Here is a 12,536-nt window from a genome sequence, read left to right as displayed (position 1 = left end):
CTTTTCCCAATCCGCTCCACAACAAGAAGGCTCCTTTGTTGCTGGTCTGTGCGTCGGAAAGGAATGTGACAGGGTTTTCAAAGGCCTGGACAAAAGCACTCTGTTATTTGGGGTGCCCTGTAATATAGCAGCGCTGGGAAGCTCTCCTCACAAACTTCATCCAGCCTGCACCTGAACAGCTGTTACCACAGCCACACACACACCAGCCCACCCTTTCTTCTCCTACTTTTGTCTGTGTGTGTGATAGATTATGTGCATGTTGGGCTGCCCTGCACCCTCTTCCAGCACATCCTCAAAGGGTGTTTCTAATAATCAAAACATTTTGGAGACATATTTTTGGTGGATGTAATGTTCGACTATGAAATAGATCATGTTTTAGCTCTTCAATGTGTGGCAGCTGACCAATAAATTCGAGCCATATGTGAGCCTGGCTGGCAGAGACACTGGGAGGGGTTCAGAGCCTGGCAGTGTTAGGAGCAGTCAGTGGGTGTGGGGGCACAGCTGTAGCAGCTTTGAATTAAATCCATTCAGAGGATGAATTCATATCAAAGTCATGAATTGATTAATTGGCCATTATTGTAATAAAGGATTTTTCAACTAATTAGCTTAATTTCAAATGGAATGGAGCCCATCCCTGGTAGAGTAGTCTTACTCTGAGGACACTGGGACATGGGCACTTGTTCTATGCGGGTCCCGTTGCGGCAGGCGAAGACCTCCATCTGACACTGGTTCTGGTAGAGATGTCCGTCTGAGCCACACACCGGCTCCCCGTCATAGCCACAGTCCCTGTAGCAGGTGCAACGCTCAAACTTCTCCTCCAGACAGCCAAACACCTTGTTACATTGGTTTCCCTGGACAAAGCCTGGGTCAGAGGAAACACAGAGGACAGGATCTTTAGCATTTTTCTAACAATGTTTATCAACATTGTGTGATTTTAGTTGTTACATTTAGCCATCATAATAGAGCTCATCAGCTTGTCGCCCTAAAAAACGGAAATGAGTTACCTCTGGTTCAGCCATCCCTATGGGGAACATGAATGGAGAAAGAAAAGGGTTTTGGGATAAATGCCCAAAATAAGGTCTGAGGTAAATACTAGTGCTTTATGTGCTTTTTATGATTACATAAATGCTTCAAAATTCACAAAAAGTGACGCTAGCTGATGCAGATTATCATAGACCAAAATGTATATGATTTCTTAAGCCTGCGTTTACCACAGACCATATTTTCTACGTTTATCCAGTGCCCAGGTAAAGGGAGGGAAATTTGAGAGAGAGAGAGGGAGTGTGAGAGGATGTGTGTGTTCCCCAGGGTCCGAGCATGGTCTTGTTGCACGGGGTCCCAGCCCCTCAGGCTCTTTCTCTTTGCCACTCTCTCAGCCAGGCCGGCAAAACACAGTGCCGACACACACAGGGTCATCCACTCATCACCACGGCAAACTTCGCCATTTGTTGTAGCAACATCGGTCCTTGCTAATGAGTGTGTGTGTGTGTGTGTGTGTGTGGTTGTGTCTCGCTGAAACGAAAACACTCGGCTCGGCACGTTGACAACCAGGGCCAGTGGGCATTCCTGTGTGGGCCTGTTTTTCTGTTTCTTCTCTTTCCAATATCGGCCCGTGCCAATAACAATTTAGGCACGACACACGCTCTTAGAAAGCATAGGGACAGGGAGGTTTACAGAGGAGCCCCGTGAGACATGTCACACTTTTACTCTCTCTCTCTTAGCTAAGCTTAATGGGCACTAACACAAGTATAATGGCGTAGTTCCATTAATGGAAATACAGTAGAGTTCTGTAACTCGGTGGTGTAGCTCTTACCTATCCACTGGTTGGTTGAGCTCTCCACCTCGTTGCACGTGGTGCCATCACACAGCTCGCGGGCTAGTGGACTGCTCTCGCTCACGTTGTAAAAGCGGGTGGCCTCAAATGCTGTGGAGAAAGAGAGAGCGAGAGAGAGAGAGAGAGACATAAACACACACAAATATTTGTATGAGTGGTGGATGCACCTCTCTCTCCACAAAACAACACTGTCTCTATATTTTAAACCACATACTATTGAATTCCAATTTCCTCTGAGAGAAGGCTGTCGGTAAATCATACTAAATCATTGTGAAGATAGAGGAGGGTTTCCCTGCTCGCAAAGTGAGCATATTCATAACATCAGAGGCACACCTGGTTCGTAGTAGTCGTACACCTTGACTGGAACAGGCGCTGTCTTGCCCACTATGTACTGCCTGACAGCCTGGAAGGCCACACACGTCATACACTGACTGGAGATCTGTGTGGTGGGAAAACACAGAGACAGGTCAAATGTTAACCAGTTAGAATTGATCAAACAGAAAAGTACACCACAGCTATAAACAGATTACAATGGTGATACACTGGTACCTCATCAAAGTAGAAGAGGACCTTCCTTCCGTCCACTTCGTACCTCTTCAGACCAACCCTCTTGTCCATTAGCAGCTGTTTGATGAGAAAAGGGGAGAGGATGGGGGTCAGTACATATTCTCATCTACAATTAACCAAACATTCAATAACATCCATTTCAACAAACACTATTATACAGTACAGAACCACTGTCAAAGCCTTTTAGTTTAAAGGGTTAAATACAAAGCTTTTTTGTTGTCTCACTGGTCAGTAAGTATTCTGGTGACTTCATTTCAGCCTAGTTGTACAGTAGGTAGGTCAAGTCTGTTTACAAGCTGAAGAGAAGGAGCCAGAGACAGCTTCCAATAACAGTATCAGTGTCTATGAGGGAGTTGCTGATACAGCGTAAGGGTTTGGGTGTTGGGGGGAGCATGGGGGCACGGGTGTTAATTCCTCCCACAGGGCTCTCTAGAAGGTGGCAGCCCTATGGACAGATGAAGTTTATGAGGTGCTCAGCCTGAGCTGGCGCCACTGGGACACACACACACACACACACACACACACACACACACACACACACACACACACACACACACACACACACACACACACACACACACACACACACACACACACACACACACACACACACACACACACACACACACACACACACACACACACACACAGAGTTCGGTAGAGAGTAATAGAGTATGTGTGTGTCTGTGTGTGAGTAGGCTGTGTGTTGGCTGTGTTGTTTGACAAGAACTATAATTATAGTAACAACTTGAAATGTATTCCATTCACCTTCTCTTAGCACTTAAAGTAAAATAAAATAGGTAGCATAGTTAATGTGAGGCATTTTGTTCCATTCAGCTCAGCCCCATTATACTGATAAAAAAGAGCCATAGAGACATAAGCCGAAGTGTGTTGTGTAATCATTCCAAGTAACATTGATGAAAACAACAACACATGACTGCATAAGCGAGGCTCCATCTCGTAAAGTGAGGAATGCTGCTGGTCAAGGCAGTCAGGCAGTCGTAAGGCAGGGAGGCTAGCAGGGGTGGCTCTGTAAACCTAGCTTGTTAGCCACTTAACAACACAGGTCAGCACTGACTCCCTCAAGTCTCAGGGAGCGTGTGTGTGATTGTGTGTGTGTGTGTGTGTGTGTGTGTGTGTGTGTGTGTGTGTGTGTGTGTGTGTGTGTGTGTGTGTGCGTGTTATCCCAGGTAGGTAGGTCTTTATAAAGCTGGAGTCTGTGGCCCATAACTCTGCAGTAATGGGGGAGATAAGCATTTGATGAGTGCCTGGGGAGGTGACCTCAACTAACCCTCCCTAAGATGGCTGCCATGGGTCCCTCTCCCCTAGCTCTCAGAGGGGGGTAATAAACAGTGGCAACCCCCTGCCCTGGCGGCTAGGTTTTAGGCCAAGAGAGGGTAGGTGCCCCCTGCCCTGGCTCCCTGTGGAGCCCCAGAGACACAGTAATGTGGGCTAGAGTTGGCCCTCATCCAGACAACACTACAGTCCTTAAACACTGCAGTAAAAATACTCTCTCAATAGTGATTACCCCACTGCTTCATAAACACACACACGTAGATCCAGTCAACCCAGTTTTGGCTATGTCTGCCAAGAGTTCCAGCACGCTCGCATGAAAAAATACTAAAGTGTATACTATGGTAGGAATACTATAGTATTCACTTTAGTGTTTTTGGATATTTTACTGTAGTATATAGTAGTATTTACTGCAGTATACTGTAGAGGTCGACCGATTAATCGGAATGGCCAAATAATTAGGGCCGATTTCAAGTTTTCATAACAATCGGAAATCGGTATTTTTGGGACATCGATTTGGCCGATTATTTATTAATTATTTTTACACACCTTTGTTTAATCTTTATTTAACTAGGCAAGTCAGTGAAGAACACATTCTTATTTTCAATGGCGGCCTACTTTGGATCAGTGGGTTAACTGTCTTGTTCAGGGTCAGAACGACTGATTTTCACCTTGTCAGCTCGGGGGATTCAATCTTGCAATGTTACAGTTAACTAGTCCAACGATCTAACAACCTGCCTCTCATTGCACTCCACGAGGAGACTGCCTGTTACGCGAATGCAGTAAACCAAGGTAAGTTGCTAGCAAGCATTAAACTTATCTTATAAAAAACAATCAATCAATCAATCATAATCACTAGTTAACTACACATGGTTGATGATATTACTAGTTTATCTAGCGTGTTTGCGTTGCATATAAACAATGCAGTGCGTATCGTTGCTCCAATATGTCCCTAACCATGAACATCAATGCCTTTCTTAAAATCAATACACAGAAGTATATATTTTTAAACCTGCATATTTAGCTAAAAGAAATCCAGGTTAGCAGGCACTATTAAAGGTTAACCAGGTGAAATTGTGTCACTTCTCTTGCGTTCATTGCACGCAGAGTCAGTGTATATGCAACAGTTTGGGCTGCCTAATTTGCCAGAATTTTACGTAATTATGACATAACATTGAAGGTTGTGCAATGTAACAGGAATATTTAGACTAATGGATGCCACCCCTTAGATAAAATACGGAACGGTTCCGTATTTCACTGAAAGATTAAACGTCTTGCTTTCGAGATGATAGTTCCCTGATCCGACCATATTAATGACCTAAGGCTCGTATTTCTGTGTGTTATTATGTTATAACTAAGTCTATGATTTGATAGAGCAGTCTGACTGAGTGGTGGTAGGCAGCAGCAGGCTCGTAAACATTCATTTAAACAGCACTTTCGTGCGTTTTGCCAGCAGCTCTTCGTTGTGCATCAAGCATTGAGCTATTTATGACTTCAAGCCTATCAACTCCCGAGATTAGGCTGGTGTAACCGATGTGAAATGGCTAGCTAATTAGCGGGGTGCGCGCTAATAGTGTTTCAAACGTCACTCGCTCTGAGACTTGGAGTACTTTTTTCCCTTGTTCTGCATGGGTAACGCTGCTTTGAGGGTGGCTGTTGTCGATGTGTTCCTGGTTCGAGCCCAGGGAGGAGTGAGGAGAGGGACGGAAGCTATACTGTTACACTGGCAATACTAAAGTGCCTATAAGAACATCCAATAGTCAAAGGTATATGAAATACAAATGGTATAGAGAGAAATAGTCCTATAATTCCTATAATAACTACAACCTAAAACGTCTTACCTGGGAATATTGAAGACTCATGTTAAAAGGAACCACCAACTTTCATATGTTCTCATGTTCTGAGCAAGGAACTTAAACGTTAGCTTTCTTACATGGCACATATTGCACTTTTACTTTCTTCTCCAACACTTTGTTTTTGCATTATTTAAACCAAATTGAGGCTATTTGAGGCAAAATAGATTTTATTGATGTATTATATTAAGTTAAAATAAGTGTTCATTCAGTATTGTTGTAATTGTCATTATTAGAAATACATTTCAAAAATCGGCCGATTAATCGGTATCGGCCTTTTTGGGTCCTCCAATAATCGGTATCGGTATCGGCATTGAAAAATCATAATCGGTCGACCTCTAGTATACTGTATTATCTACAGTTTATTATAGTATAAATACTGTAATAAAATAGTAGAATATAGTATAGTAATTACTGTAGTGTTTGTGCGGACTGTAGTATACTGTAGTATTTACTAAAGTGTTTTGGTTTGATTATCTTTGACATAGAAGTGGAGGGCTTCTCCTTGAGGAAACCTACTGGAGAAATAGTAAAAGGACAAATGTTCCATAACCTGTAGGTAGATAGGACTGGAGTGTCTATAACCACAGGGAACACAATATACTATGGTCTATACTTGGCATGTAGGTTTCTCATTTACAGGTGGCACAAATTGAGGAGAGGAATGGGCAGGGAATATACAAATAAATACTGTAGTATTTACTATAGTTTAAAAAAAGTAGTTACTACAGTGTTTTTGTTGTTGTCAGTAATGGGATGTAATGGAGTTTACATTGTGTGTGTGTGTGTGTGTGTGTGTGTGTGTGTGTGTGTGTGTGTGTGTGTGTGTGTGTGTGTGTGTGTGTGTGTGTGTGTGTGTGTGTGTGTGTGTGTGTGTGTGTGTGTGTGTGTGTGTGTGTGTGTGTGTGTGTGTGGAAGAAGTTAAGCTACACTAAAGCTATCCTTAAGAAAAAAAAGTTTCTTTGAAAAACTACTTCACTACATCCAAACTACTTTGTGGTAAATAATCATACCTAAATCTGAAATATCCTAGACGACAAGTTGCAAGAACTGATCACTCTGGAGTAAAGGTTTAATTTAGCCTATTAAACACAAATACTATGTTTCAAGTGAGAATTAGGAAGCTGAAAAAGAAAGGAAAATCTTGCCTACTTCACCTGATCAATACCACGCCACCTCATCTGAAATGGTCTGTCTGTCTGTCTGTCTGTCTGTCTGTCTGTCTGTCTGTCTGTCTGTCTGTCTGTTTGTCTGTCTGTCTGTCTGTCTGTATGTTTATGTCCTACCCTCTCCAAGCTTTCCACATCGGAACGGAAACCTGAGAGCAGAGGGACCTCCAAGACAGCCATGTTGGAAGAACCTGAGTGGAGCCACCTGAAGAGAGAAACAGAGTTAGACGCTAAGCTAAATGCTAGCAGAACTAGGCCAACTACCAGCCTAAATGCCAGCGAGGCTAAAGGCTGCTGCACTGAGCCGACTGTCTCTGCTCTACCTGGCGCAGGCTTCCAGGGTGATGCGGTAGTCCAGGTTGTCTTGGTGAGCTGCGGGGTCTTCATCATCAGTGGCTGCCCGGCGTTTGCGGCTCAGCTCTGAGCGGTTGTCGGCACGGGAACGGGAGCGAGGACTAGGGTGGCGGGGGGAGGGTGGTGCTGGCGGGTGCCGCTCCTGCCGAGGTTCTTTCAGGTCCACCTTGAGCTGGAAGGCTGGCTTGACCAAGGGATCAGGCACGTTGTAGGATACATCAATCTGAGGAGAGACAGAATGTATTCCAGATTGTGGGTGTAATAGATAGTGCAGAGAAAACTTGTGTGCAGAGAAAACCCATTGAATATGGAAGCTAAACGCACGCACGCACGCACGCACGCACGCACACACACACACACACACACACACACACACACACACACACACACACACACACACACACACACACACACACACACACACACACACACACACTGAGGGAGGGAGGTGTGAAAGCAGGAAATTAGGCGGTGTGTGAATAGATGGAGGGATGTATGGAGGAGTGGAGGGGGCAGAGATATGCAGCAATAGTGGCCTTCTTCAGCCATGGCTCCTATATACACTGAGCGTACAAAACATTAAGAACACCTGTTATTTCCACGACATACACTGATGAGTTGAATCCAGGTGAACGTTATGATCCCTTATTGATGTCACCTTTCACGCTCAACAGTTTCCTGTGTGTATCAAGAATGGTCCACCACCCAAAGGACATCCAGTTAATTTTACATAACTGTTGGAAGCAACATGGGTCACCATCCCTGTGGAATGCTTTCGACAACTTGTAGTCCACTCCAGATAAATTGAGCCTATTCTGAAGGCAAAAGGGGTTCCTAATGTTTTGTACACTCAGTGTATACAGTGCCTTTGGAAAGTATTCAAACCCCTTCCCCTTTCCACACATTTTGTTACGTTACAGCCTTATTCTAAAATGGATTAAATCTTTTTTTTTTCAGTCTGCACACAATACCCCCATAATGACAAAGCGAAAACAAACTTTTTTAAATTTTTTATAAACAACAGAAATACCTAATTTATATAAGTTTACAGAACCTTTGCTATAAAACTGGAAATTGAGCTCAAGTGCATCCTGTTTCCATTGATCATCCTTGAGATGTTTCTACAACTTGATTGGAGTCCACCTGTGGTAAATTCAATTGATAGGATGTGACTTGGAATGGCACACACCTGTCTATATAAGGTCCCAGAGTTGACAGTGCATGTCCGGGCAGAGCTCCGAGACAGGATTGTGTCAAGGAACAGGGGAAGAGTACCAAAACATGTCTGCAGCATTGAAGGTCCACAAGAACACAGTGGCCTCCATCATTCTTAAATGGAAGAAGTTTACAACCACCAAGACTGTACCTGGAGCTGGCTGCCCGGCCAAACTGAGCAATCAGTGGAGAAGGGCCTTGGTCAGGGAGGTGACCAAGAACTCGATGGTCACTCTGACAGAGCTTCAGAGTTCCTCTTTGCAGAAGGGAGAACCTTCCAGAAGGACAACCATCTCTGCAGCACTCTACCAATCAGGTTTTTATGGTAGACGGAAGCCACTCCTCAGTAAAAGGCACATGACAGCCCGCTTGAAGTTGGCCAAAAGGCACCGAAAGACTCTCAGACCATGAGAAACAAGATTCTCTGGTCTGATGAAACCAAGATTGAACTCATTGGCCTGAATGCCAAGCATCATGTCTGGAGGAAACCTGCCACCATCCTTATGGTGAAGCATGGTGGAGGCAGCATCATGCTGTGGGGATGTTATTCAGTGGCAGGGAATGGGAGACTAGTCAGAATCTAGGGAAATATGAACGGAGCAAAGTACAGAGAGATCCTTGATGAAAACCTGCTCCAGGGTGTTCAGGATCTCAGAATGGGGCGAAGGTTCACCTTTCAACAGGACAACGACCCAAAGCACACAGCCAAGACAATGCAGGAGTGGCTTCGGGACAAGTCTCTGAACGTCCTTTAGCTGCCCAGCCAGAGTCTGAACTTGAACCTGATCTAACATCTCTGGAGACCCGAAAATAGCTGTGCAGCGACTCTCCCCATCCATCCGGACAGAGCTTTAGAGGATCTGTAGAGAAGAATGGGAAACTACCCAAATACAGGTGCCAAGCTTGTAGCATCATACCCAAGAAGACTGGAGTCTATAATCACTGCCAAAGGTGTTTCAACAAAGTACTGAGAAGTGTCTGAATCCTGTAAATGTCATATTTCAGTTTGACATTTTTTATAAATATGCAAAAATGTCTAAAAACCTGTTTTTGCTTCGGCATTATGGGGTATTGTGTGTAGATTGATGAGAGGAAAATAGACAATCAATTTTAGAATAAGGCTGTAACGTAACAAAATGTGGAAAAAGTCAAGGGGTCTGAATACTTTCTGAATGCACTGTATGCTCGGCTATGAAAACCAACTGATATTCACTCCTGAAGTGTGTAACTGCTGCACCCTCTATAACCAATGTGATAATTATTTGACCCTGCTGGTCATCTATGAGCATTTGAAGTATGACCTGGCCTTAATGGCCTTGTACTCTTATAATCTCCACCTGGCACAGCCAGAAGAGGACTGGCCACCCCTCGGAGCCTGGTTCCTATCTAGGGTTCTTCTTAGGTTCCTGCCTTAGGTTCCTGCCTTTAAAATTACCTTCCTTCCTCCAAAGGAAGTTTCTTAGCCACTGTGCTTCTGCATCTGTATTTATTGCTCTTTGGTTTTAGGCTGGATTTCTATAGCACTTGGTGACAAATTGCTTCATAAAATACATTTGATTGATTGATATATACATATATATATATGTATATATATATATATATAAATGCAGCATTTCAACAGTAGTAATACACATAAGCTTTATGTCCCTTTTCAAAGGATCCAAAAACTGTTAAGTGTTACCTGGAGGATCACAGAGCCCATTTGAGACCAGCGTAATGATCACCTGTCATGTGAAGAGGGATAAGGTTGACACACTCTTCTAAACATCCAGCAGGGGAGAGGAGAGAAGAAGAGAGGAGAAACTGGCCCCCCAAGAAGTTGTTTATGCACCCTGGCCTCAAAGAGCTTTTTGTTTTTAGTGACAAGGTACAGCAAAAACAGCATCCTATCCAGGGGGTCAGTGTTATTGAGGAACGAACAGTCCCCACTGAACAATTGCCTAAGTTTTACCAGATCATTCCAGTTTACAGTCAGGGATTTGGGCATTAGAGCAATGAGTCATGGGAATGAACTGGCTTTTCCCCTCTGGAGGATTCTCAGTGTGACTGAAGGATAGAATGAAAGAAGAGGAGATCAGTAGTAACATACCTGCATTAGACAGCAGCCCTCGCCTTTAGCACTGACAAACAGCCCTGTGGGAATACTGGGGATCTAGACAGAGCGGGAGGAGAACAAAATGGGGTTGAGAGAGAGAGAGGGTGAGAGAGAGAGAGAGAGAGAGAAAGAAGGGGGGGTGTGAGAGAGACACTTATCAAGTGAATTAATGCTGTAGACCCAAGCAGTAGCAGTCAAATAGCCTGGCCACTAACCAGCACAGCTAAATTACCCCCAATTAAACTGACAGAGCTAATTACAGCAGAGAATTACATGCCCGGCAGAGGGAACAAAAGTTCAAGCCTTCACCTGAGCTACTCCCTCAGTGTGACTGATTGGCAGGTGCTTGGGAATGAGAAGGAAATGTAGACACTCACTGGTTCATTCACTGGGAAACATATTCCATTGCTCTTAGATAGAGTCTCATTGTCATCTTCAAGTGAATTGACTTTGTGGATGTTATTTAAGGTACCTTTCATCATTGAAAACAGACAATTGTGTAACTTGAGTTTCTGTGTGTAGTGTGTATCTTGGTCCAGTAGGAGTCTCTTCACTACCTGAGAAAGAGTGTTTACCTCAGAAAGAAGATGCCCTTAGAAACAGATCAAAGGATCAGATTACCTTCCTCCAATCCTAACCTTAACTATTAAAGGAAAAACCATAACTGACCTTACATTAGAGTCGAGTGGCAACGTGGCACTACTCCTTACCGAGGCGCTCTGCAGCATCTTTTGGTTGTCGCGGTGCAGTTCAAAGCTCTCCTGGAAGTCCAGGTTGGTAGAGGCCAGAGAGATGGTCAGGTTAACTCCTCCCACGTACGACAGGATGGCATACTCAGACAACGCCTGAAGAGCTACACACGTGTCCTAGGAGAGTGGATGGACAGACAGTTATTAGAAGGAGATTTTGGACACCAGATGACCAATTACCAGTTGTTTCAAATAGGCGTTGGTAGGACAGTTCTCTCTTTTAAAAGAGATTATCAGGCTAACCTGGTAAAACCTGGTCAAATAAAACCACATTTGGCCGCTTAAAAAACACAATACATATAGGAGAGATGCATCTGGGAGAATACTTTAGACTAAGAGACTGAGAGGCTCTGGTTCTCCAGGGTTTGTGAGGTGTACCTGTGTGGAGGAGAAGCCCCCGAGGGCGTTCCTCTGCTGGGAGAGCCACTTGACCACAGGCAGGGCGGAGGCCACGTCACCCAGCAGGGTGTAGGTCAGCAGACCGTATGCTGTCATCTCCACCTCCGCTGACACCACTGGGACACAGAGGAGACTATTAGCGTACAAACACTAGACAGCCACACTAACACTAAAAGTCCCGATCTGAGAACATCAGAATCATCCATCATAGATGATAGTCAGGCTGTTGCCTGACAATGTTTCTACCTGACTGAGAAAGACCGTCACTAAAGCCCATGAAGGTGGCCTCATCTGTCACCGTGCTGCCAGTCAGACTCCAGTGGGTAAAGCCGTCTGATTGAAAGAGGAGAGAAGTAAGAGAAAGAAGGACATAGAGAGAGACGAAAGTGTAAGAAACAGTATGAGGGAGAACAGTGGGTTAGTCATGTCAGCTTAGTGTTTCATATGAATTGGTAGGCAACCAAACTTCCTAACAGCTGAGTACCTTGTGTGATGGCCATGTGGTTGAGGCGTCGAAGGGCGAGGGTGGCGTAGGGGCTTCGTAACAGGGCCAGGGCGTAGGCAGACAGGGCTGTGGTGTACGGGTCATCAGCTGTGTATGTGTTACTCTCCAGGAAACCCTTTGCCTTGGCCACAGTAGTCTTCTCCTCCTGGGGAAGAGTACACATATTTATTTAAATAGACATAAACACAGGTGCACTAACACATGTCGCACATGTGTGCACAGAGACCAAACCTTCGTATGAGTGATGGATACACCTCTCTCCACAACTCCCCCCCCATCCCTCCGTATTCATCTTTCACTTAAGTCCGGCATATTTGATCTTTGCTGAGTGTTCAAGATCAGTCCTGTTCCAACTCATACTCCCCAACTCAGATGTGCTGCTTATCAAAAGGCAAATAAACATCGACTTTGCAATTAAAGGCAGGAGCTTTTCCAGATGTGCTCAAATGAGAGACCTCAACAGCCACTCACTTTAATATGCCCAGTTACCTTTTCATTAACTG

General features: G+C 44.5%; 1 protein-coding gene across 2 annotated transcripts in view; it reads right to left on the bottom strand.

The window, feature by feature from the left end:
* The window catches only part of LOC135512797 (C3 and PZP-like alpha-2-macroglobulin domain-containing protein 8), a 53,368-nt gene that overhangs the window by 5,348 nt on the left and 35,484 nt on the right, over window positions 1–12,536 (bottom strand). The window contains exons 30-40 of one of the 2 annotated variants that reach the window (XM_064935184.1): window positions 12,013–12,178; window positions 11,775–11,861; window positions 11,508–11,644; window positions 11,091–11,246; window positions 10,375–10,437; window positions 7,040–7,293; window positions 6,834–6,921; window positions 2,384–2,458; window positions 2,168–2,273; window positions 1,814–1,924; window positions 653–862 (exon numbers count right to left, since the gene is read on the bottom strand). In XM_064935184.1, the coding sequence (XP_064791256.1) occupies window positions 653–862; window positions 1,814–1,924; window positions 2,168–2,273; window positions 2,384–2,458; window positions 6,834–6,921; window positions 7,040–7,293; window positions 10,375–10,437; window positions 11,091–11,246; window positions 11,508–11,644; window positions 11,775–11,861; window positions 12,013–12,178 (1,453 nt within the window). The remainder of the gene's footprint in view (window positions 1–652; window positions 863–1,813; window positions 1,925–2,167; window positions 2,274–2,383; window positions 2,459–6,833; window positions 6,922–7,039; window positions 7,294–10,374; window positions 10,438–11,090; window positions 11,247–11,507; window positions 11,645–11,774; window positions 11,862–12,012; window positions 12,179–12,536) is intronic. The other variant, XM_064935185.1, reaches the window with a different exon arrangement.

Source organism: Oncorhynchus masou, chromosome 24, assembly GCF_036934945.1.
Source record: "Oncorhynchus masou masou isolate Uvic2021 chromosome 24, UVic_Omas_1.1, whole genome shotgun sequence".
Lineage (NCBI taxonomy): Eukaryota > Metazoa > Chordata > Actinopteri > Salmoniformes > Salmonidae > Oncorhynchus > Oncorhynchus masou.
Note: the sequence above shows the minus strand (reverse complement) of the source record. Positions and strands in the feature narration are given on the sequence as shown.